The sequence below is a fragment of the Trematomus bernacchii genome, unplaced genomic scaffold (assembly GCF_902827165.1).
Source record: "Trematomus bernacchii unplaced genomic scaffold, fTreBer1.1, whole genome shotgun sequence".
In the NCBI taxonomy this organism is placed as follows: Eukaryota; Metazoa; Chordata; class Actinopteri; order Perciformes; family Nototheniidae; genus Trematomus; species Trematomus bernacchii.
In genome coordinates this window covers 5,250,251-5,273,712 of record NW_022987477.1, presented here as the reverse complement: position 1 = coordinate 5,273,712, position 23,462 = coordinate 5,250,251, and the positions used below count along the sequence as shown (strand labels likewise).

General features: G+C 40.5%; 1 protein-coding gene across 4 annotated transcripts in view; it reads right to left on the bottom strand.

The window, feature by feature from the left end:
* LOC117496920 (collagen alpha-1(XVIII) chain-like) overlaps positions 1-23,462 on the bottom strand; it is a 46,808-nt gene that overhangs the window by 1,507 nt on the left and 21,839 nt on the right. The window contains exons 3-42 of one of the 4 annotated variants that reach the window (XM_034148776.1): positions 16,880-17,127; positions 16,627-16,794; positions 16,350-16,481; positions 13,196-13,270; positions 12,564-12,644; positions 12,267-12,405; positions 11,648-11,691; positions 11,299-11,466; positions 11,027-11,053; positions 10,676-10,738; positions 10,267-10,347; positions 10,015-10,068; positions 9,470-9,604; positions 8,266-8,319; positions 8,086-8,121; positions 7,704-7,829; positions 7,439-7,498; positions 7,293-7,328; positions 6,985-7,029; positions 6,696-6,758; positions 6,407-6,442; positions 6,226-6,309; positions 6,003-6,050; positions 5,805-5,867; positions 5,561-5,641; positions 5,326-5,361; positions 5,143-5,196; positions 4,965-5,021; positions 4,776-4,835; positions 3,992-4,033; positions 2,982-3,009; positions 2,705-2,773; positions 2,425-2,450; positions 2,215-2,313; positions 1,965-2,133; positions 1,480-1,544; positions 1,150-1,278; positions 759-806; positions 599-661; positions 299-496 (exon numbers count right to left, since the gene is read on the bottom strand). In XM_034148776.1, coding sequence (XP_034004667.1) covers positions 299-496; positions 599-661; positions 759-806; positions 1,150-1,278; positions 1,480-1,544; positions 1,965-2,133; positions 2,215-2,313; positions 2,425-2,450; positions 2,705-2,773; positions 2,982-3,009; positions 3,992-4,033; positions 4,776-4,835; positions 4,965-5,021; positions 5,143-5,196; positions 5,326-5,361; positions 5,561-5,641; positions 5,805-5,867; positions 6,003-6,050; positions 6,226-6,309; positions 6,407-6,442; positions 6,696-6,758; positions 6,985-7,029; positions 7,293-7,328; positions 7,439-7,498; positions 7,704-7,829; positions 8,086-8,121; positions 8,266-8,319; positions 9,470-9,604; positions 10,015-10,068; positions 10,267-10,347; positions 10,676-10,738; positions 11,027-11,053; positions 11,299-11,466; positions 11,648-11,691; positions 12,267-12,405; positions 12,564-12,644; positions 13,196-13,270; positions 16,350-16,481; positions 16,627-16,794; positions 16,880-17,127 — 3,290 coding nt within the window. The remainder of the gene's footprint in view (positions 1-298; positions 497-598; positions 662-758; positions 807-1,149; positions 1,279-1,479; positions 1,545-1,964; positions 2,134-2,214; positions 2,314-2,424; positions 2,451-2,704; positions 2,774-2,981; positions 3,010-3,991; positions 4,034-4,775; positions 4,836-4,964; positions 5,022-5,142; positions 5,197-5,325; positions 5,362-5,560; positions 5,642-5,804; positions 5,868-6,002; positions 6,051-6,225; positions 6,310-6,406; positions 6,443-6,695; positions 6,759-6,984; positions 7,030-7,292; positions 7,329-7,438; positions 7,499-7,703; positions 7,830-8,085; positions 8,122-8,265; positions 8,320-9,469; positions 9,605-10,014; positions 10,069-10,266; positions 10,348-10,675; positions 10,739-11,026; positions 11,054-11,298; positions 11,467-11,647; positions 11,692-12,266; positions 12,406-12,563; positions 12,645-13,195; positions 13,271-16,349; positions 16,482-16,626; positions 16,795-16,879; positions 17,128-23,462) is intronic. The other 3 variants (XM_034148788.1, XM_034148781.1, XM_034148798.1) reach the window with 3 other exon arrangements.

The following is a 23,462-nucleotide window of genomic DNA, read 5'->3' as shown; positions in this document are numbered from 1 at the left end:
GCAACTTTAATGCAAATAAGTCCCATTTCTGTTGTTTAATTCTGTACAAAGTGTGGAGAGGCCATAATATCCCTATCTAAAAAGTGCCATTAAAAGTTGCTTCTTACTAAGTCATTCTCAGACATTTGATATACATCTTACACATTTTCTAATTCCAACCCACACCATTTTGACTATGTGCAATGCCTTGTTAACAAGCTGCTGCAACAACAACATGTCCCAGTTTGGGATCAATCATTTACATCTAATCTAACAATCTGAAAGAGTAAAAAGAAACAGAGCATGGTGGGCGACTCACCCTGAGGTTGGTGACGGGCAGATTCTCCCTGAACCCGCGATCGACCACGAGAACCAGGTCCTGCCTGTTGGAGGAAATGAAGGCGCGGTAGTTTGGAGCCAGACCCATGGCCTTGGCTTGCTCGTAGCACAGGCGGTCGGCCGTGTTTAGCCCCGTCATGTGACCCGAGTGAGGCTGGTTCAGAGCCACCAGGGTCAGCTGCAGGGGGAGAAGATGCTTATTGATACCATCGAAACAGTGACTTATTAGCGGAGTAAAAAGCAAGCAGTTCATTTGAAGTCCACCACTCATGGCACTCACCCTTTCATTAACGGAACGTATTCTTTCCATCGCCTCTCCTCTTATCTGATATGCAATGCGAGGCTAAATGAATATGAAAAATACATGTTAATTGAATAAATACTGCATCCAAATATATATATTTTTGACTGAGCAGAAAGCCATAAAAATCACCAAGTACCTCGTCTTGAGGGATAATGTTATTGGAGAGGTGGATCAGACTGCCAAGCTGTAGAGATAAAACACAGAAACATCAAGCATTACATGTAATTTGTGTAATTTGAGCTCATGCCGTCTTAATATTAAATGTGCTGGAAGTACAACTAATAGTAGTAACTAATAGTTTCATGAAATACTCTTGATTTGTATCAATAAAGAGAATTTTGTCAAGCCCTTCCTTCTTTAATGATAGAAGATTTTCCCAAATAGTGAGACTGTACCTTTCAAAAAGTTTTCAGTACACAGGGTTAAAAAGCCCTGCTCTCTTTTTCTGACAGTAATGTGCATATGTTGTGCTTCTAAATTCGCTTTGGTATTGATATAATTGCTTATCTTGTCAGATTTCTAAATACCTGGATCTCTTTCCAGCCCTGAGAGACTTTGATGAAGAGACTTCCTGTTGACGTGACGTAGGCCATGGTTCCCTCTGCGTCTCTGACCGTGTGCTGCATCATGCTCTCAAAGGACGTAAATGTCTTCATCTGAAGAAAAAAAGAGGAGAAAAACTCAAACCATCTCTGGAAACTTGTTATTCTAATGACATTGTGAAATCACTCACATGTTAAGAGCATGCATTGTTGTTTCAACATAATGAAATGGTTGTCCTCCAGGGCTTGTTGATCAGATCTATTTTTTGCATATATTATATTTTCTGCTCCATTAGAAGAAACAAGTTCACTTACAGATGAAGAGCTACCCGAAGGTCCAGGAGGTCCAGGAGGTCCGGGGGGGCCAGCAACAGTCAAAGCTACCGTAACAAAAATATCAACGTTTTACCCCAGCACATTATAACTGTTTAAATCTCATCAGCTACTAGAATGATATGTTAACCTGGATGATTTCTGTACGATATAACAAGCAGGTACAACTGGAACAAGTGTATTAACAGTAAAAGACAGTTTCATGGCAGATGGTTTCCCCCCCGGATTACATCTCGCCCAGTTGCTCTTTAGTCTTGATGATTCAATAGCAAATGCTATAACACATTAATACATTTAATAACTAAAACATAGTTATACCATCAAAAACTAATACAATACACAAAAACAGAATCATACGCTTAGTCAACCTATATTATGTCAATACATTTGAGTGACATTCAAGACCATCTTAAATTCATGCATTCATTTTTTACTCAAATACAAATATGTTCTTACGTGGCTCTTACGTGAATGAATTGTACCTGAGTCGTAACTTAAGGGGGTCCCAGAGGGTCCCGGAGGCCCTGGGGGTCCAGCAGGGCCCATCGGTCCTGGTCTGCCATAGCCGGGGTACCCCGGTAAACCCGGCAACCCGGGGGGGCCCCGGGGTCCGATCACAGACTCTCCTTTGGGGCCCTGAAATGCGTCAGGGAAAGTGAGTCTTGGAAAACTCAATTAAGAAAATATTGGCAATTCAATTAATTTAATAAAACTCACCACAGGTCCGGTTCTCCCGGGGGTGCCTGGTGTTCCGGAGAACCCTCCCTCCCCCCCGTCTCCCTTCTCTCCCTTAAGGCCCTGGTCACCACTTGAGCCCTGTCATAACACGCACAGGTGAAACACATGAGCTGATACATCTGATGGCACATGAGGCAAGCTCGTCTCCAATCTAAATCAAATCAATAAACACATCCATATGAGACTTACCCAGCCTCCCCTTGAAGGAAATGAGCCTGGAAACAAAGAGCAGGAAGTTAAAGCTAATAATAACAACATAGTAATAATTAATATAATGCTAAATCAGTTTTACAGGAAGTTGGAAACATTGGGGAAGTAAAATACGTACGTAAAATAAAAAGTCAGGCCTTGAAATTCAATCATTAAAACACACATCATAGATTTGTATTTCTGTACTCCATTCGATTTTTCTTTCTGGTTGGTGTTATCTAAAGGCATTTCCATTTGCAGCTGTTCGATGTTCACTTACTTTGTGGTGCCGGCAGCCCAGGAAGACCGCTCTCTCCCCTATCCCCTTTGTATCCCGTCTGACAGTTACCTGTGAGACAACAAGAGCACAACTTAAAGTATTCATTTTAAACTTTGTTGATTCAGAGGTTAATTGAAGTAAAAAAAAAAACGATATATATATATATATATTTATATTGCAGGTACGTGTCCTGAGACTGAAATGAGTATTTCGGTAATCTTGATATAAATCATAGACTTTATTATTTATGGGAAACATAAGAGATGACACCACCTACCTACTGCAACAGTTCCATCGGGATTAAGCTGAAATATTTGAGCAGAAACACATTAACAAAAGTCAATGAATTCAGAAATCTTAGATAATTACCAGAATAATTCGAGAGAGGCAAATGTGAAGGAAACCTTTTTTTTAGGTTTACATTTCTCCATGCTTTCTTACACAATGCACATACAGTATACCTGCAAGAAAGCAAACGGTAGTACGGTAGTAGTGCATGTGAGCCTCTAAAATTGATATTTCAAGAAGAAATAACAACGGCCATATTACTTTTTTTGCACCTGGCAAAACTGTTTTCTTACATTTTCGCAGATAAAACAATAATAGTAGTGAATCCAGAAAATTATCCTGGTTTATAAAAAAAGAAACTCATCACCAGATTTTGTTTTCTCACTTGCCTCTCAGGTTATCTGTACAACATAACTTTGCAAAACAGTTCTCCATTGCATTATCAAATAATAAAATCACTTATTTTATATTGTTAATATTATAATCAACATGCAAATGACCAATGCTCATTTTCTTCAGATGTGATTCAAATACTACCTCCTGTATGTATTGGCAATGAGCCATCACTTTCCCATAGTGGACATGCAGCGTGCAGGAAAGATTCAGAGCCATCATGTCACCGCTCTGAGTGATAAAAGGTGAGGGGAGGGGGGGGGGGGGGTACCAGTACCAGTTACACAGAGAAACATGCACTTTATGTGTAGACAAAAGGAAAGGAAGTTATTAGGATATATGTGTGAATGGGCTCAGCAGGCTGTTAATGTGATACTTAAGTTATGAGACTAAGAATGCAGATTAGATTTCAATCAAAAAGGAAATTAAACATGCATAGTAGCTTCTTTAATCGACTACAATGAATGTTTTTGAAACCCTTAGTCCACCATGAATGCATGATTTGGGATATAGAGAAAGCGGGAAGTTCCTGAGCGCATGCTGCAAAGAAACCCATTTATGAAGACGTGCTTTGCATGTCGTTTGGTTACAGTGACAGAAACTTACAGTCTGTTTGCAGTGGGGTCTTGGGGGGAGGGGGAACACGGTCTTCAGAAACCAGAGGAGAGGGAGAGGACGGTGAGTAAATATTATGTACGATATAAGTCAGAACTGTGTGTAAGAGCTTCACTTTGGATGAACAATATGGCGCAACCTCACACCTACCTGCAGAGAGGAACAACATGTTTTGAGCTATAGTCCGACTGAAATCCTGAATATCCTTCCGTCTAGCTCTCAATTCTTTATTTAAATATATATATTCAAAGAAGTTTTACAACCTTAAGTCTACAAAAGTCTCTGCAGTGTGATAACAGACAATGTGACACTATCTCTGACATAAGCTTTCCTGTACCGAGTGATCATCCAGTTAGCTCGTATTTTATTAACTGAAGTGTTTTTATGATAGATTGTGTGAATTGTATATACTGTAATATGTCATTTCCATGATTTCAATCTTCTTAAACAATGTGCCATTCTTCAAATGTTATCAAAGTCATCTCGTATTCATGCGTTTACTTTTTGGTAAACCGGCTGCTAATCATTATTGAATTATTAAAATGTGTTCATCTGGTATTATTACTTGCCTATACGTAATTCATGATATTACAGACAAGAAAAGCCTCCAAAAAAATCACAACCTGATCATCCGGGCAAGCCACACCAGATTCAGGCCCGGGGGAGAACACAATAATTCAGCGCCATCAGGTTTGGGTGGAGAATCAAAGCTCTACAATTTGTTAAGGAATGTGTGTGTGTGTGTTGCCTTGCATGTGTGTGTGTGCGCGCTTACTCCTTTGGGGCAGTTGAATATTCCTGGGAGGCCCGGCAGCCCTGCAGGGCCCGGAAGTCCCTAAACAAAAAATTAAAGAAGACAATTTTTTTTTAATTTAAAGCGACAAAGTTATATTAAGTACACATCCCATCACTACAGGTTTCCTTTCCATATTCTGATCCAGTATTTTAGTTTGATTCTACTCACCGGCAGGCCTGCAACGTCCCCCCTCTCTCCTTTAAGCCCCATCGTGCCTGGACGACCCTACAACACATGTGTTTTTTTAATCTGGATTTCCTGATCAAAGAACCAACCGGTAATATCAGAAAGTGTCAGTGCAGATTTGAACCAAATTCAATATCTTTGGTGAGTTCATGGTGCTTACAGGTCTTCCAGGAAAACCAAACTCTCCCTTTGGTCCTGAAGGTCCGTTCGGGCCCTGTTGGGAACACAACAAGGTGACTGACAGTACTTTTAGTGCATTCAAAGAACCTTTATCTATAGCAGTGGAAATAAAAGGAACGCTCATGGAACATTAAAAGGTGACATTTTTGCTGCTAATACTTACTTGAATTCCAACAGGTCCAGGTAAACCATGATCACCCTGCAAACAAATACACATTTTAAAGGGACTTTACAAAAATAATTCCATTACGAGCAACCAACAAACATCATTTCAGATGTGAAAAAACACAAGATCCAATGAAAAATGAATGCTTACATAGATAAATACCAATAGTAAGCTCAAACACAAATGAAAACAACAATTATTAGAATATCTAAAGTAAAAAACGAAATATAACCTTGACTCCTGGTGCAGCAGCCAGGCTCGACGACATCGATCCGTCGGCTGCGAGGAACAACCCTGGCTCCCCTCTTTCACCCTGCACACACACACAAATAAACAAACAAATGAAAATTAGTAAATGACAACAATGCTAAAACAAACAATGAAATATGAAAGACATTGACTTGACTGTTGTGAGAGTATAAATATCTGTTTAGATATTGTATATTAGCAGAGCTAGGCGTGCATGTGCCACTTACTTTAATTCCTGAAGGTCCCTGAACTCCTGGCAACCCTCCGTCCCCCTTTGGACCCTGAGGACCCTGCAAACAACAAGGAAATACAATAACTCATCCAACTGCTGGACTCTCAATACAGTTATAAAGTTGAACACACTTTCTATACATGTTTTCATATATCTGCAAATACAACACAATCATTTATTTTCTGATACTCACAGCAATCCCTGAGAAGTTGAAGGTGCCATCCGTATCGTTTAATTGAAGCTGTGTTAGGGGCAGGAAGAGCACGTTGTCAATGTAATCAAAGTAACTCACTACAGGCAGTCAGGCTATTTGATTTAAAAATAGAAAAAATAATGGTCTTAATGTCGGTAATGAAGTGGGGAAGTCTGTACAAAAAATTAAATAATCAACAGGGGGCGTTTCAGGGGCTACTCACATCCTGCAGGTTGATGAGGGGTCCTGGGGGTCCAGGGGGTCCTGGAGGGCCTGGAATACTGAGCCCGTCTCGTCCCGCTTCACCCTGAAAAAATTATGTTATAAACATTTAGCCTTTACATTTTTAGAAAGGTGTGTTCATGTGTGATTTGCGCCTCGTCACATATCCAATCGAGTTTTACCTTCTGTCCTGGAACTCCTTTGTCCCCCTTCAGGCCCTGAAGAGGACACAAATTCATCTTTCAGTATTAGGAGTATATTTCACACCTTACACGTGTTGTTGAAATGCATATGCTGTAAATTACTTTCTGGATTATTTTAGAAATGACAACAAGAGCTTTTAATAAACTTGCAGCTATATTTTAGAATCAGAAGTGATCCATTAAAATGCATCGAAATTGGTCAAAACCATTTGCACAAGTTGAATTAAATACTACATGCATCTGTATATTAGTTCACCCAGTTACTGACCTCTCCCCCTTTAAATCCATCCAGTCCTGGAAACCCTGGGGACCCTGTGGCACCTTTCTCCCCCTGCAGACACCACCAGGAAACATAAAGCATTCTCTAGGCTCCATGTTCTCAAATACAAGTGCCGTCAAAATGACTAGTTTAAAGTCAACAGTACTTCACACATGGCTTTCTGTTAGAAAATGATTATGTTAAAAGTCAAGTTCTCATTACACAGGTTGCGGTGAAAATAGGAAGTCACCAAGTGGTACACACATAAAAGCGCAACACAAATTGACAGAAGACTTACCCTTTCCCCTGGCTTTCCTGCGGCCCCATCCAAACCATCTTTACCCTATGAATAGCAAAATAAATCTGTTATAGAAATACAAATCAAAATGATGACTTCCGTATAACCACAACAGCACAACTGATTGAAATGAAAATCTCCGAATACAGTTTAATTCTAATCTAAAGTTGGAGATTCCTGAGCCGCAAGTAAGTGTTTTAAATTAAAAAAAAGTTTTAAAATGAACCCTTCTAAAGTCACCAAAGATATAAACACCAAAACTAAGTGTGAGCATAATAAAAGCACAAGCTTTAACAAAGTTATCTCACCATGGGTCCTTGAATTCCAGGAACACCTGCAGGACCCTGTGTAACAAATACAATTAATCTAAAACACACTGTATGATGAGGGATATTATGCAAAATCATGAAATATGATGGCGCTGAATTCTCTTCACGTTGTCACACGGTTTTACCTCTGGGCCTCTGGAAAGTGCTGATCCAAATCCACTTTGCATCCCAGAGCCTTCCAAGTCCTAATAAAATGCACAAAACAAAACAAGTTCCAACTTTACATTTGTATTGTTAATTTTCAAATGTATTTTAAATATACTGTATGTTGGACTGTTGGAGGAGAATGAGACTTCAGATTGTATTTGCGAACACATTTGCTATATATCATGTGCATATGACAATAAAATCTTAAAATCTTGATCTTGAAGACGTGATAAGAGTCCTTACCTCAAAGTCCGTAGAATAGCCTCTCTGTGGGGGGCCAGGAGGGCCCGGTGCCCCCCGGGGTCCAGGATGCCCCTCTGGACCCTCTGAGCCTGGCTGGCCTGGAAACCCTGCAGGACCCTGATCCCCCTGCAAGAGGAGAAAGACCCCATTTCAAATAATCCTATTGTAAGTTCAATCAAAAAAGTAGATAAAGATTTGAATGTTGGATATTAGGAGCAGGAAAAAACAGGGGTGGGGGGAAAAGGAGAGGGGGACTTCAGAGAAAACATTTGGTTTGGGAAAAAGAAGAGACATCATTTACAGGTAAATGTAATGTACTTAATTAATAGTAATAAGTATCTCATTTTATCCAAAGTTGTAAATATTAAGGAAGACATTTTACCTTTGTTCCTGGTTGCCCGTTTACACCAGGCTCTCCCTGTTAAACAGATACAAAAAACAACAACAATATAATCAGTAACTTTAATTATAACACTCAAATAGGAGGAAATAACCTAAGACGTAGTAAGAATACATTATGATGGTCTATTTTTTGTTGCCATCAAATATTCATTAGCCTCACCTTGCCTCCTTTCTCCCCAGCAGATCCTGGATCACCATCTTTTCCATCAACTCCCTGCAGAAGCAAGAGCGTTATCATTCCAGATTCACATGCATATGTTTTTTTCATATATGTTTTAAAATGGTATGATTCTCATTTTTCCAAAGATTGATGCTATTTTGAATGAGAACATATTTAACAAAGCTAATGGGTTCAAAGTGAATACACATTATGCACTAAACAGTTCTGCAGTAGACCTGTGAGTAGTCCAGTCACACAGTTAGTAAAAGCATCTCATATTTTAAATACAAAAGACACATTTCCCCCAACAGATGCTGCAGCGTTGACCATGTTGTGAAGCACTAGTTTCTGCCAAAGTGTTGCTGCTGTAGCTGGAGGATAAATAATTGTTGGTACATGGATGCATAAATATGTAACGATAAAAACACATTCGTAGGTCGATAAAGGAATGCACACACTTCAAAATGGTCTCACTCACCTTTAACACACACACACACACACACACACACACACACACACACACACACACACACACACACACACACACACACACACACACACACACACACACACACACACACACACACACACACACACACACACACACACACACACACACACACACACACACACACACCACACACACACACACACACACACACACACACACACACACACACACACACACACACACACACACACACACACACACACACACACACACACACACACACACACACACACACACACACACACAGTATTCAATACTGTGCAGCAAGCAATGGCATAAAAGCAGGAAATGAACATGGGTCTTTTATAAAACGTTGGGGGAAATACTGTCTTTCAGTCCCTTAGATCTAAAAGGGACTAAATGTTAATACCTGACCAGACCCAGACCCAGGCCCTGAATCTGGACCAGACCCCGACCCAGACCCAGACCCTGAATCAGAACCAGACCCAGAACCAGAACCAGAACCAGTGCCACTAAACCACTCCTCAATTACCTGAAAACACACGTCCGGTCAGAAATGCACACGCTCCCTTGAAATGTGTGTTCTAAAGAACCTTTACATTGCTTGCACAATTAACAGATGATATACATATGTATCATGTACTGTATGATACGTACGGTAAACATTATATTAGGATTATGTATTTGTAAACTCTACATGCAAAATATGAAAAAGGAAGAAGTTAAACTTACAGGAACTCCAGGTTCCCCCCTCTGTCCATCCTTCCCATCTTTCCCAGGGGCCCCGGGTGATCCAGGAAACATGTTCTCAGACTGGGCTCCTGGAGGCCCCGGCTGCCCCGGGACGCCTGGTGGCCCTGGAGGCCCCTGATGGTCACGCAAAGGGGAAATGTTAGTGTTAAAGTACAACAAGGTGACAACGTTTTCTCTGAATAGAGCAGTAGCACACCAAAGAAAACAGACTGAAAATGAAATTACTCAAACATTCAACAGATCAATAGAGGATTAACTAAATCGGCCAAAATGCACAGAATCAATTATACATAAACATAAAAAGCTATTCGCAGCACATCACATCAGTCTTAACCAAATTATTTTATAATGCACCTAGCCATATTTATAAGGTTTCCCCATATACACACGCTGTTAAAATTAATTTAAAAAATAAAAATAAACCCTATTCATTAGGCCAAACATATTGATATCTGGTATGTCCACAGGTCATGGTTTTTTATTAGACGCACCAAACAAAGAGAGAAAAAACAAAGTTAACTTACCCTCATAATCTCTGCATCACTGTCAAAGTCTTTTAACCCTCCTGACCCCTCCTGCTGATCACACAACATCATCACTCATTAGGAGGAGGTTTCCTGGGCTTCTTTAAATAAGTTGTACAATCATTTTCTCATAGACTTCTATACAATTAGCCTCCTTGATATTCATTTCAGAATCAACTGCCATTAACAACTGCAGTTCACCAGATGTTTAAGGGTTAACAGAAGGTAAAATGAGTTTTTTTAATAACCTACCAGGAACATGGAAGACTTGCTGGTTGGACCTGGAGGTCCAGGTGGGCCCGGAGGACCTGGGCGTCCCAGACCAGGATCACCCTGAAGGAGACAGCAGAGGGATTTTTATATCCTACATTTAGTGATTCACTAGTGACAAAACAATGGCTTTCTGCAAGATACAAAACACCTTTTTTTTCAACAGCTGTCAGACAACAAGGTAGAGCACTGAAAATATTCTAAATAAAGTGCATACTGGTATAGAATTGTACATGGGTAAAATCCTTTTTTGCTGCTGCATTAGACTTAATGGGCAGAAACAGTAATGGCTTCTTGCTGGCATTCTTGCTGGCACACTATGGATAAGTACCTCATACAGCCCTACTTCAATAAACCAAACTATCCATTCAAAACAGGAGCATTATTTTACCTTCTCTCCAATAAGACCAGAGTCGCCCTGGAGTCCTGGGAATCCTGGAATCCCAGTGGCTCCCTGGGAAAAAAGACAGGTAGCTGTGCTCAATGCTGCATGAGATATCACCCCATGAGAGGTCAGTTATATATCCAGTTGTAAGAAGTGAATGCAGGAATGACAGACAGTGATATCATAATGGGGCAAAGGAGATAACTTAATCTGTGAACCTAATGTATTGTCCCCTTAGTCTATAAATGTTAGTATTAGCTTAATCTTCAGAAGAAAATTGGTGCATTTCTGCACCACTGTTCCCAAGAGATACCTAAATATTGAACCAATAAATCAACTAATAAAGATTGTACTTACTTGGGCACCAGTTTCACCTTTTCTTCCCTGGAGAAAAGACAAAAGTATAACACCAATCAATCATTTATCTAAACAGAATTTTCTAAATAATGCTCTTGAATGTTCTGTAAATAGAAAGAAAAGATAAGAGCAGCAGCTCAAGAGTTAATAGGAACAATAAAAAAAACAAAAAAACATAGCCTTATACACTCTACACCTCTATACATGTAATAAACAGCAACAAATAAATGTAATATTGGAAATAAAGCAACCAAACAAACAGATTAACTCACAGCCTGTCCATCTTTCCCAGAAGCCCCTGGTTTGCCTGAGGACCCCGCTGGTCCCTGTGGCCCCCGGGGTCCCGGTTCCCCTTCAGAGGCTGTTCCTGGAGGGCCAGGGGGCCCAGATGGACCTGGCTCACCTTGCTCTCCTTTCTGTCCTGAAGACACCTGCAGGGACTGGATGATGAATAAACAGAGTCATTAAATGATTGATTAGCTCACTGGAATATAGCAAGTCATCATATAGTTCACATTTTTGAATTCACAACCACACAGATACATGTATTGCATCAAATCTTCAAAATGTAATGTGCTTTACATCATAATCATCCAATTAACTCTAAGAAAATGAACTTACAGTGTCACGTATGGAGGCTGGAGTAATTGTTCGAGATGACTTCACTGTAAAAAAAAGACAAAAAGTGAGGACATACACAAATAAAATCCGCTTTCGGGCATACCTAATGGTATGGTAGTATGGATATTGGAGTATATTTACTGTAGTGCAGGTCAAAGGAAAGAGAAGAGACAACAGAGAACGTTTTCTATGTGTCTTTAGCACCATCGTCTGGATAATTTGGGAATTACACCACCAGAGAATTTCAGCATTACTTCCATGTTGGGCTGGGTGATATGGAGATATTTAAATATAGGATTATGCTTGATCAAAACCCTTGTTATTGTATAATAATCAGTAAAGCAGATATAATGATTGATGAACAAGTTTAGATTAATGACATGACATTGTAATGCAGCATTTAAAAACCAGGAAAAGACAACACTCATGCCATGTTACATTCTCCAAGATCTGAGACAATATCTAGTCTCACACCAGTATATACACTACACTTCTATATCAGTACATCTGTGCAGAATATGTGACAGATTAAGTGTTTGGCTTAATACCCAAAAAGTTATTTTGATTAAAAATGATACGTTGTTGTAAACGACATCAAATACAAAGGTAATTGTTATACCCATTAGTGTGGTCTTCTCCACTTCCTGTCCAGAAGTCTCCTCTATGTCTTCATCATCATCATCTACGAAGCCCCGGGACATCTCTGTGGGGGGGGCTTGGACAGGGGCGCTGTACGAGGGGTCCAGCTCTGGGAGGGGCTGGGAAGAGAAAAGAAGAGTTCAAGTAGGGCTCTGCATGTTTTTATGTGGAGTGACACACATGCAGGAAGTTACAAGATGTACCAGGATGCAATGTCTACTCGTAAGATTCAATAGTAAAGAAGCTCATAAAAGAAAAGGTGAGTATGGACACACACCATGGTGTTCACAATCTTCTTCACTTCGTCTCTTCCCTTCAAGTCGTCATAAGCATCGTCACCGCTCCCATACTCAGAGGCCTACGGAGAAAATTACAAAAAAAACATCCTTTGTTTCCCAGTTTCTGTCATGACTTTAATTAGACTGTAGACAGCCCAACTTTTACTTTAAAAAAATTGTTGATTTTTCTCATAACAATCTATAACACATAGAAAAAGAAAAAAGCAATACAGATACAAACATTCTTTTCACAGTCTACACTTTTTGGGTCTTAAATTCAGCTCATCCTTCATCTGAGAAGCATTTGGAACAGCATTAACCTGATTGAAAGGTGCAATTAAATGCATGTTTTATTAATTTATCGATTTATTTATTTCATGGAAATTTGATGTTGTAACAGGAAAGGTTCTGCTCAAAATGATTGAAAGCAAAGTATTTTCAAAATGTAACTCCATAGCATACAAGTTACCTTACTACACAAAAGTATATGGACGTTACCGCATACAAACTGTTGTTCATATAGTTCACCAGTAGAGGGAGGAATAGCGACATGTTGAGAAAGTCTGTCTGTGTGTGAGTGTGTGTGTGTCTGTGTGTGTATGTGTGTGTGTGTGTGTTGATGCCCACTCACATAGGGATCGTCCTCCTCACACTGGTCATCTGGGACCTTGAGATCTGACGTCAGCACCAGCTGCTGGATGGAGCCCTGCAGTAAATGTCATTACATTTCATTAAATCTTAATAACATTTCACACACAGCAGCAGCATGCCTCTGTCTGTCGGCGTTTCAGTTGATCAATCCCTCTTCCTCGTTATCCCACACATTATCATCGTGTAACACACACCAACATCTGGACATTAAACAGATATCAAAACACATTTACATCATTGTAGTGGACACATTTGATCATGGCTTTTAACAACAGCTTTTTTTTGTGTAAGAAGTCAAACAAAAGGCTTAAAATGTAACAGCTATAGGTCATTAAAATATATTTATATTTCTATAAAATGTACCAGCGGAACCATGGAAAGTCTGCCAGGTCGATTCTGGGTGTCACTATTCTGACTAGTTATTACAAAGAGTTGTAATCCCTTTAACCTGCATGCGTGGGTGTATTTGATGTAAGGCAATGAAAAAAGGGGCCACATTAAGGAAAGTAGGAACGCTTGCATTTCCATTACTTAGTGTGCAAATGGTTCTTTAGATATGAGAGTCAGCAGGCGCTTTATTACATCAGTAAAGACTTGCTAAAGGCAATTTCAGTCAAGTTTATTGATACTGAATTCGAGCCAGAGGACAAACACCTGTTTCTCATGGAGTGAAGCACGGCCGATGAAATGTAATGGTGGTGAAGTAGTGAGAAAGAGAGAGGAAGAGAAAGAAAGCAACTCAATTAAGAACCATCTGTTTGTGCAGTAAACAACACATCTGCATAAACAAAGCAGGTGCCATGCAAGTGGGTGTGAATTTAACGTCAGTTTTTGGTACTGATCTGAAAGGCAACTTTACGTGAAATAAATCCAAACACTTGAAGGCAGTGCCAGGCTGTGTGATTGATGCATTTAAAGTTGCATGCTGGAAAACTTGCACACATAAGACTACTGTATAAAACAGAACACTGCTTACACACCTGCTCCTATAAGTGTCTACATGAGACAGACAAACATGAATGCAGTCAGATCTATAGTTCATTTATCTGTGCATTGTCAAGGTTTCAGGTTGTACAGTACACTCAGTAGCTCAGGGAGACTTATTATGCACACACACTTTTTCTATTTCACACAACATGTAAAGATGGTTCCAGCAACACACAAACCCTTTCCAACACCCAGCATGGGATGTGTTTCAGTGAAACTAAGGAAAGGTGTGAGTGTGTTTCTGCAGAGAGCTACTGTTGTTGCTTTCCAAGGAGATGGAATATTTGTAAGGAAGCTGCCAGGTCAAACACTGAACAGCTGGAAACAGAGAGTCACTACGGACTTCTTTGTCTGAGAGCGGAGGACTATGTGAATAGAGAAGGAGGGAGTAGTGAAAGAGATGGAGCTTATTGAGAGGAGATAGAAGAGAAACAGCTGCAGGTCAACTTGATCAAAGCATTATCTCGTAAGGCGTTGCTGTAGGTCCAAATGTTCGGATTAAATACAAATTGTAAGGGTCTATTTGAACTCAAACCATGATTTTTTATTAACCTAACCAAGTAGTTTTGTTGGCTGATCCTAAGTAGATTTCTGGCAGAAAGCCTTGAAAGCTCTCCCATGTGGCAGAAAGTGGATAAAACTGTAATGCTTTCTTCTCAAAATCGATAAAAAATCAATATCACATCTCTATGCTAAATGTGAAGCTAGACTTTGATGCTAGTGCTGGTCTGACAATAAAGTATTTCTGCATAATAAAAGAACCTTTTCATGCTTTCCCTTATTCGTGCACCTGGGAGGTTTATCTTAGCTGGGCATAAAGAAAGGAAAAGACTAGCCTGGCTCTTTACAAATAAAAAAAAAACCTGCCTGCTGTTGCACAGTAGGTTTTATATTGGATGTATTTTAGTAAAGATGCAACTGAAAATGATTTCCTTCCCACAAGGCTTGTCAAAATGTCAAAGGCTCGTGGGATGAAATAACAAGTTAATTAGAACTATACTGAATTGAATCACAACACTAGGGAGCAATGACTTCCTGCTGTCCTTATTATCAGTCCAGTGTTCCCGTCACCACACAAGGACACAATATCAAGTCTATAAAGTCTAGTGGTCACTTTCCCTCTATAGGTCAAGACTGAATGTGAACAGAATATTGGATAATGGACTCCCCTGTGAGACCCCATCAAATCAGAATACACATCATTTCTCCTTTCCTGGCTCATTGGATTTCTTTAAAACTCTCCTCGGATTTCTCTAATGAATTGTTAATGAGTGGAAAAAAGCAATAAGAACTTCTTTCCACTGTCCTGGAAACAAAAGACCAAGAAGAGGAAAGAGGCCTGGCCAATCAAAAGTCAGTTATCTTTCTACGCAAAAAAAACAAAACGTTGTATGGAAACGTATTGGAAACATTTCAGATTTTTACATCTAGATAATATTGAAAACTCTGAAACCTTTTTTAATGGCTCAGATAAATATAATTTCTCCTTGTGTATCCTTAGCATAGAGCTTTTCCCTTATCACTAAACTATTTTCTCCTCATCATCCCTCCTGTTACACTGGGACAAACACAGCTCTGTGATTGGAAGGAAAGTGCTGCAGCATTTACAGGTTTATTTATTTTTTACAAGAGCACTGAGAGCAGAACACAGTATCGCATCATTACTACCTCTTCTTCTCAATCTGCATCCTCAAAAATTCTCTTTCACACATGCCCATAATGACCACACAGGGGTATTCTTTAAGAAATGCATAGGATTGGGACCCCCACCTTTGCATCCTCGGTAGTGTTTGATTATTTTTAATTAAGCATGTGGCATATGCACTGACACTTTGTAAGTTATTCAAGATGAGAGACTCCGATGAGAGATCGGCGATGTTCCAGAAATGCAAATCACATCCAGCTTGCATTTATGAGCTCTCACAGGATATGCTGCCATTCATTCCTCTGTTCCTGTGGTGGTCGTAAAAGCTGCCAGGAAAGCCTATTGTGTTCATGTCTCAACTGTAAAATAGGCGACCTTCCAAACGCCACGTTTAGTTTCAGCAACTAGCAATGGATCCGACATCAATTCACTACTCACTGACATCGAGAGCAGGGAAATGTGTGTCAGATTCAGAGACACACAACAGATAATCCGGACTCACCACAAACCTCTGCAGACCCGTCCCCCCAGCGTTCCCGATGAACATTCCCGAGCTGGGCTCAAAGGTGAGAGGCTGGGGGCTCCTGCTGAAGGCCACTCGATGATACTCCTCACAGTCCATGTAGAGACGCACCTGAGTCACAAGAGCACACGCACAAAGTCAGCGAATCAGTCAAAAGCGCTCACTTTTGGTACCTGTTTTGGCCTTAAGACTATTACTTTAGACAAAGTGCCCCCACATTGCATCTTTACCCATATGAAGTAGACCACACACTGACCTCTGCCCCCTGTACGGTGAGGGAAAAGCTCGCCCATCGTTCCGTCATGTCTCCCATTTTGAAGGAAGCCGCTTCCTGCGTCCCCCCTGTTCCGGGGTCCGTGTAGTACAGAACGACTCTCTGGGAGCCATCCTCCACCTCCGACAACGCGAGACCTAAGTGTACAATCTATAAAAAAAATCAAGAGATGTTGAAAAATGAGTTGCTCTTTATTTACATGTAGGAGAAAAGTAGACTTATCCAAATGATGTACTTTTTGGGAGGCGTCTGTGATGGCGAACAGCATCCCCCCTTGCCGTGTGGTGGGTTTAGCGATGACCCTGACGGCGAAGTCGTAGTAGAAGGGGTCGGGGATGAAGGACTTGGTGAGGCGGCCCACGTTGGCGTCGGGGCCGAAGCTGTAGGCGGGGTAACCCTCAAAGCCCGCGACGAAGAAAACAGAGGGAGGCAGGGGGACGCCGATCAACTCTGTCAGGTCTAACGTTCCCGGAAAACGATGATCTGAAGGAAACAGACGTTACAATCATTAGGGGGACAGAGACAATTGCCAAAACCTAATTTGATCCAAAGCAAATCTTTGGGCCGCTCTAGTTGGTGTCTGTGGTTAGACAATACATAATGAAGTGTGTGATGTGTTTAATGGATACTCGAAGGCGACAGGTATACTCTCCTATAGAGAGCCCATGGTCGACCTACAGATAATCTTCCTCCCTGCGCCCCCCCCCCCCGCTGGGTTAATCCAGCTCTGGGTCAGAGGACTGATCTGTTATCCTAGAAATTAAAGCATTCCTCAGCAGACAGTGTGGGAGGTGAATCATCTTTTCATTTCCTACTAGACTTAAAGGAAAAGTTATTACATTTAATAGAATATATATATATATATATATTTTTTTTTTGTGATCCTTAACAATTATATTATTATTATCTCTGCTATTCATTCTCAAACATTCTCGTTTAGAAGTCCCCAGCTTCTAGTGTATTTGACATATCTTCAAAACAAAGACATTTGTATAGTTTTACTAATGAATCTCTTTCCATACATTGGGACCTCCACAATGCTAAAGCTTGGGCATTGATGTTTACATTCTTTACCTTTTATAAAATGGCATTCCGGTATGCCTCAGTTTCTGTTCACAATAACAGCCGTTCCTTAAAACCCTCTTGAGTTCTAGGATATCCTTGCTTTAGTCTTTATGACAACATGTCAGATACACCCCATAAAGTTTGCCAAGAGGGTGAGAAGGGGCTTCCATCTGTCTGAAGCTTCCATCCATGTCATCTCAACAATACTGTAAGCACGGCTCAGTGCACACACAACTTCTCCCTGTCTGTCTGTCATGCATGCACACATGGTTACACACACATGCATACATACACAGCCTGCCAGACAGCATGCGCTCCAAGCTTCTCCCAGACAGACACGGAGGCACTGTGGATGCCCACCTACATCTAATTCTCCTCCTCTTGCCCTTTTGTCTGGCACACACCAGGAAAGCACACACACATGCACTCTTGCACACACACACAGTTCCATATACACCTGGTTCTCTTTAGCAGGAAGACCCCAGGAACAATTGTGTGTTCTTTCAGAGCGAGTGGGCAGCAGGGTGCAGAGGCTGGGCATCTGGAAGGCATTAGGTTAGACTAATACACATGTGCTGCGCAGTGGCAGCTCCTGTAAATTAGGCTAACAGTGCAGCCTGTGTGAGTGTGTGTGTGTATGTGTGTGTGTGTGTGTGTGTGTTTTTGAGAAAGGGTGACAAAGAAAAAAAGAGAGGGGGAAAAGGGAGAGTTGAAACAGCAAGACTTAAATGGGCGCTTTGTGTGTGTGTGTGTGTGTGTGTGTGTGTGTGTGTGTGTGTGTGTGTGTGTGTGTGGTCAGTCAGGCTCCAAGCGGAAGAGAGGCACACACTTTTCCCCGTGCATTAATTGGATTGAAAGCCCTACAGACTGTGGCAATTAAATAAAACAAAGAAGTGCAACCTATACTTCCCTGCTGTGCAAACACCACTGAAGCTGAACTCACAAAATGGTCAGTACTGATATGCTTTGAAAACATTACTCATATTTGTTTTTGGCATATTTCTTCCAGCTAATTGCAGATAAAAATCCAGTCTCTCCTGTGTTGGAATCAACATATTGTTACAGCTTCTCTAATAAAGTACTTTCACTTCACAAACGGTTGTTTAAAATCAATGATGTATGAACTGAATTATTATTAACATATAGGAGGCCATTATGTGGCTATACAACCCTCAAAATGGCAAAACATAAAATAAAACTAGGCTCAATCTGCAACCCTGTTAACAGTCAGGTGATGTGCGAGCAAACTGTGCCCAAATGCACCATATATAAGCAGCGGTCTTTAGCAAAAATGTGGAACTGATTTCTTCATGTTTGCCAGGTTCAGTGTGGTCTCACAGTAGCCTGATTTACAAATAAGTAAAGCAAAAATCGGGAAGTGATTGTGATTAAAAAGACATACTGTCTATAAGTCATAAATACTGGAGGTAAAAAAAACAACTCCAAGGAAGTTCCGCAGGTTTCAGCAAAAGCATTGAGTTTGTGTTGCTCTCTTAAGAGGAATGTAATAGACCACCAGGCACTGATTTAATTAAGAGGATACAGTGACATCTCAGCTAAAACAAGCAGTAAGAAATATTTTCCAAAAACTCTTTGACCCATTTCTGAATCCAGAGAATATCTGAATCAGACATTGATGGTTCCCTGGCTGCCTCTCCTCTATAGACGTTATACTTTCTGTATTGTCAGAGGGAAAGACCTGCCAAACATTCCCACAGCTCAGCCTGTCACTTCCCTCCGTCTGTGCCCGAAAGTGACTTCACTGCAGATGTTCCTCCTCTGGGTCAGAGACTAACAGCTGGACACATCGCCATGGAAACTAAGATACACTCTCAAGTTCTCAAGTAGCAGGGAACCTCGAGAGCTTCGCAAAATCAGTGCTCGTCTCGCATCATCACAACGACACAACAATCATCTGATCGTGTTGTGGAAATGTGACTGGACTGATGATTTATGAAAGAATAAAAGCAGTGACAATCTAAAACAAAGAAGACATTTCACTCGATTGCTGCTGTGAAACATGCAGATTCATGCATCTGTGAGTAAAAAGCTAATCCTGTTAAAGAAATGTGGCCGAATGCATTGTCGCATGTTAAGAATACTGTGAATAATGAAAGCAGAGCAGTGGAAATGTAAAACATCCCAGTGTGAGAGCTGTGAGAAACTTGAGAGTAATTTGTGTGAGGGTGTGACTGCTCAGTGAAATCAGGCTTGGCTGAGTCCGAGGGCCACCTGCACTGGAACAGGGAGAGAGATAGAAGAGCAGAGGAGTAGAGTGAAACAGTCCTGAAGCTCACACAGTAATAACTTCAAGGTGTATGAAGGATGTGAAGAGGATGCCAAGTGATCAAGTCTATGAGTCACTGAGGAATAACTCTGGCTTTAGTGAAGGAGGAACTCCCTTTTCCTGGGAAGAGCGCGATGCGTTGGCCATTAAGAAACATGGAGATTAGTCAAACTCAGTGACAACAGATTTAATCTCATACATGACTTTAAGGGAGAATATTTTCTGTTTATTTTATGTATTGGGATATTTCAGAGAATAATTGACCAATGATAAGATGCTAGTTTCCGATGATCAAAAACAAAGACAACTGACTTCTTTCAATGTCAAACAAAAAATAGTTACAAAAACTCATGAAGTTGAAAAACTCAAAAGACATTTTTATGAGGAAATACAAAAAAAAAAGTCTGGTTTGAAGCAAAATGTTAATTACTACACTGATGATGGATGAATGTGTTGAATGTTCCTGTTTCTACATGAAAACTGCAGCATTCCACCATAAGAACATTTAACTAATAGCTTCATTGTGTGTGTGTGTGCGTGTGCGTGTGCGTGTCCGTGTGCGTGTCCGTGTGCGTGTGCGTGTGTGTGTGTGTCTGTTTCCTCTCTCAATGAGCAGTCATCACACACTGCAGAGCTGTTTCTTTAATGGCTCAGAGTGTTTGGGGAGCCTCTGACTGAAAGTCCCTGTGTGACACATTGTTATGGCAAAATGCAGACTGCCTGTTTGAAATAGCCGAAAGTGCAGTGCCATGTTCAGCAGCACTTAAAAGTAACAAAGATTTCCATTTACGGCCTCTTCCCTTTTTTTAGAAAAATACTTTGTTAACAAAAATGACTGAAGGCACAACATCTGTATGTATGGATGGAACTCATATGAACCCCAAGCTGATGCTTCTACTGAGTGAAATACTGCAAGGGCTGATCTGCATCACTGTTTCTTTAAATATGTGGATATGACATTGTGGGTGGTAAACACAACGCTAAATGATACAAAGCACATTCATTCAATCTTTAACTGGAACTGAAATTGGATGATTTAAAAAAAAAAAAATCTAACTGCCACAAGAACAAAAGTAGTGCTACTGGAGTGAAAACTGATGAAACCAACACCACAGCACTCAGTGCACATATAGAGAAAATGCTTTGTTTGTGCAACACTCTTTGGGGAGGTAAATGAAGCACACACACGTGAACAATACACACACACCTTGCTCAACAGATAGACACATCCTTTCGTACACCCACTGCAGAATGTGCACTTTTGCTGAAACTGCATTTGCAATGGAACAGGTGATTTTAAGCTCAGCTTGACTGATATAATCTGCAGGAGTTTTCCACGTGTAGGACACATTACAGGAAGCATGGGGAGCTTTGGCTATGCTGTATTCCATATAACAGTTACAGTTTTGGGCTATAGGGTGCTTTTTACTTGGACATGCAAAGATTCAGTATTGAGGCCTAATCAGAAAAAATAAAAAAGGTCACTATAATGCTGTGTTGAAGGACACTGTCAGTGAGTCCTGGACTTTGTAATGAGCTGTTAAACCTAAAGAGAGGCTGAGTAAAGGGAAGCGTATCAAACATCAATCACCCATAACGACACATTACAGCATGTGCCGTACAGAAAACTCTGTTTCAGCCCAACAATGCAGAACCAACAGCTCATAAACTCTATCCAGGTTTAAGAGCTGCAAACCCTCAGGGTTACACAGCAAACCCTCTGCGGCTGTGGTCACGCCACATCACACACACTCACAGTCACAGTCCCATCCCAGCATCATCATGTTAACCCTTCGAAATGCCATGTGATCCTGTTTTGACATCTGTGAAGAAAATATTTTTTGAATGAACTATGGAGAGAATATTAAAACAAGATGGCAATAAAATGGAAACAATGAATTTCTTGCATAAAACGGGTACTTCTTGCCAGCCCCCTTCACACATGCACTGCAATCTTGAAACTATTTAGACATTATCAGAAGGAGCTTAATGGGAGAATGCAAATAGAGCATTTTAAGTATGTGTTTCAGTCCTGTTGTATATCATACAACAGAACTGAAACTTGTATCAACATGTGTGAAAGGAAAACTCCTGACATTGTGTGGACCCGATTCTACTACAATTATCTGGAGATTGTTTGAGAATGTACCTGAATGCCACAGGGGGAAAGCTGCAACATTAAACATACTTTACCCTGTGTTTGCAAAAAGTCTGTGTAATGTACGATTGAGCCCACGTCAATCTCCTGTTGTGTGCTCTATATGTAAGGCTTTTATAATATACATGTCCGACTGTCCCTGAATGCAACAGCAAGGAAAGCTGCAGCTAACATTTGCATGACAGGAAACAAAACTTGGCAAAAACAACAAGCCTACAAATAATTACTTTTGATTAAAACAAACTGCTGCTTTGATGTTACTGAATCATAAACATATGTCATTTGGGAAATGAGTATTGCAATAGTTAAGCACGATTGTTTTGGCATTAAAAGGTTTAAACATAAAATGCCACGCCTGTAGTTTGGTAAGATTGAATGCAACACACCAGTCACTTCACACCTGTGGGGTTTTAAAGAGACTTACAGCAGACAACCAGATGTTCCCGTCAGATCTGCGTTAGAATACATTTAAATAAATAACCCCTTTAGATAAATAATCACTTAAAAAAGGGATTTCCTTTCTATTCTGCCCTGTTTTGCAAATAGGGATTAACTCTTTCAAAATGTTTCCTCAGGTAGACAAAACAAGCGTCCTCACATCCTTTCCTTCAGAGGCTCCTGGTGTTTGATTGACAGCACAGAGGTGATGTCAGCCATGTGTTGCAGTGAAACGCAGGAAGCTGGAGGTAAATTACTGAGACCACACAGTGTGTGTGTTTAACTCGAGAGCGTACACAAGTGAGTGTGTGTGTGTGTGTGCGTGCGCGTGTGTGTGTGTGTGTGGTTAGAGGCCTCCCGTTAACACAAAGCTGCTCTGTTAGTGTCGAGCTAAAGAGCAAAGAGCATGCAGTCATTAAGAAGAGCAGAGGAGTGTTAGTGCTCTCACTGTGAGCAAAGACTCAGACGTTAAGGGATTTGTTCAGCGGGATGTCAGAAACAAAAGGCTTTTTTCCATTATGTCTACTGGTAGAGATGTATCTTGACTGTGTTAGCGTAGCACCGTTCCAGTAATGTGTTTATTGACTTTAGGACACTTTACTAGGAAAGCAAAATATTATTATTAAGATAATGTAATGCATTGTAAGTATGTTTTTAGCCATGACAAAACATCTCCTGTATGTCCTAAGAGGGCAAGATTATACTGCTGATGCTCGTGATTTAAAATGTCCACCCTCGAAATGTATATTTATATAATCTTTGTGAACACCATGAATTTGTAAAGGCAGAGTATATTTTCATTATGCATTAAAAAAAAGCAGAAAGGGAAGTTAACCCCATTTTCTTCCATGAATGATATACGTGTCCCAA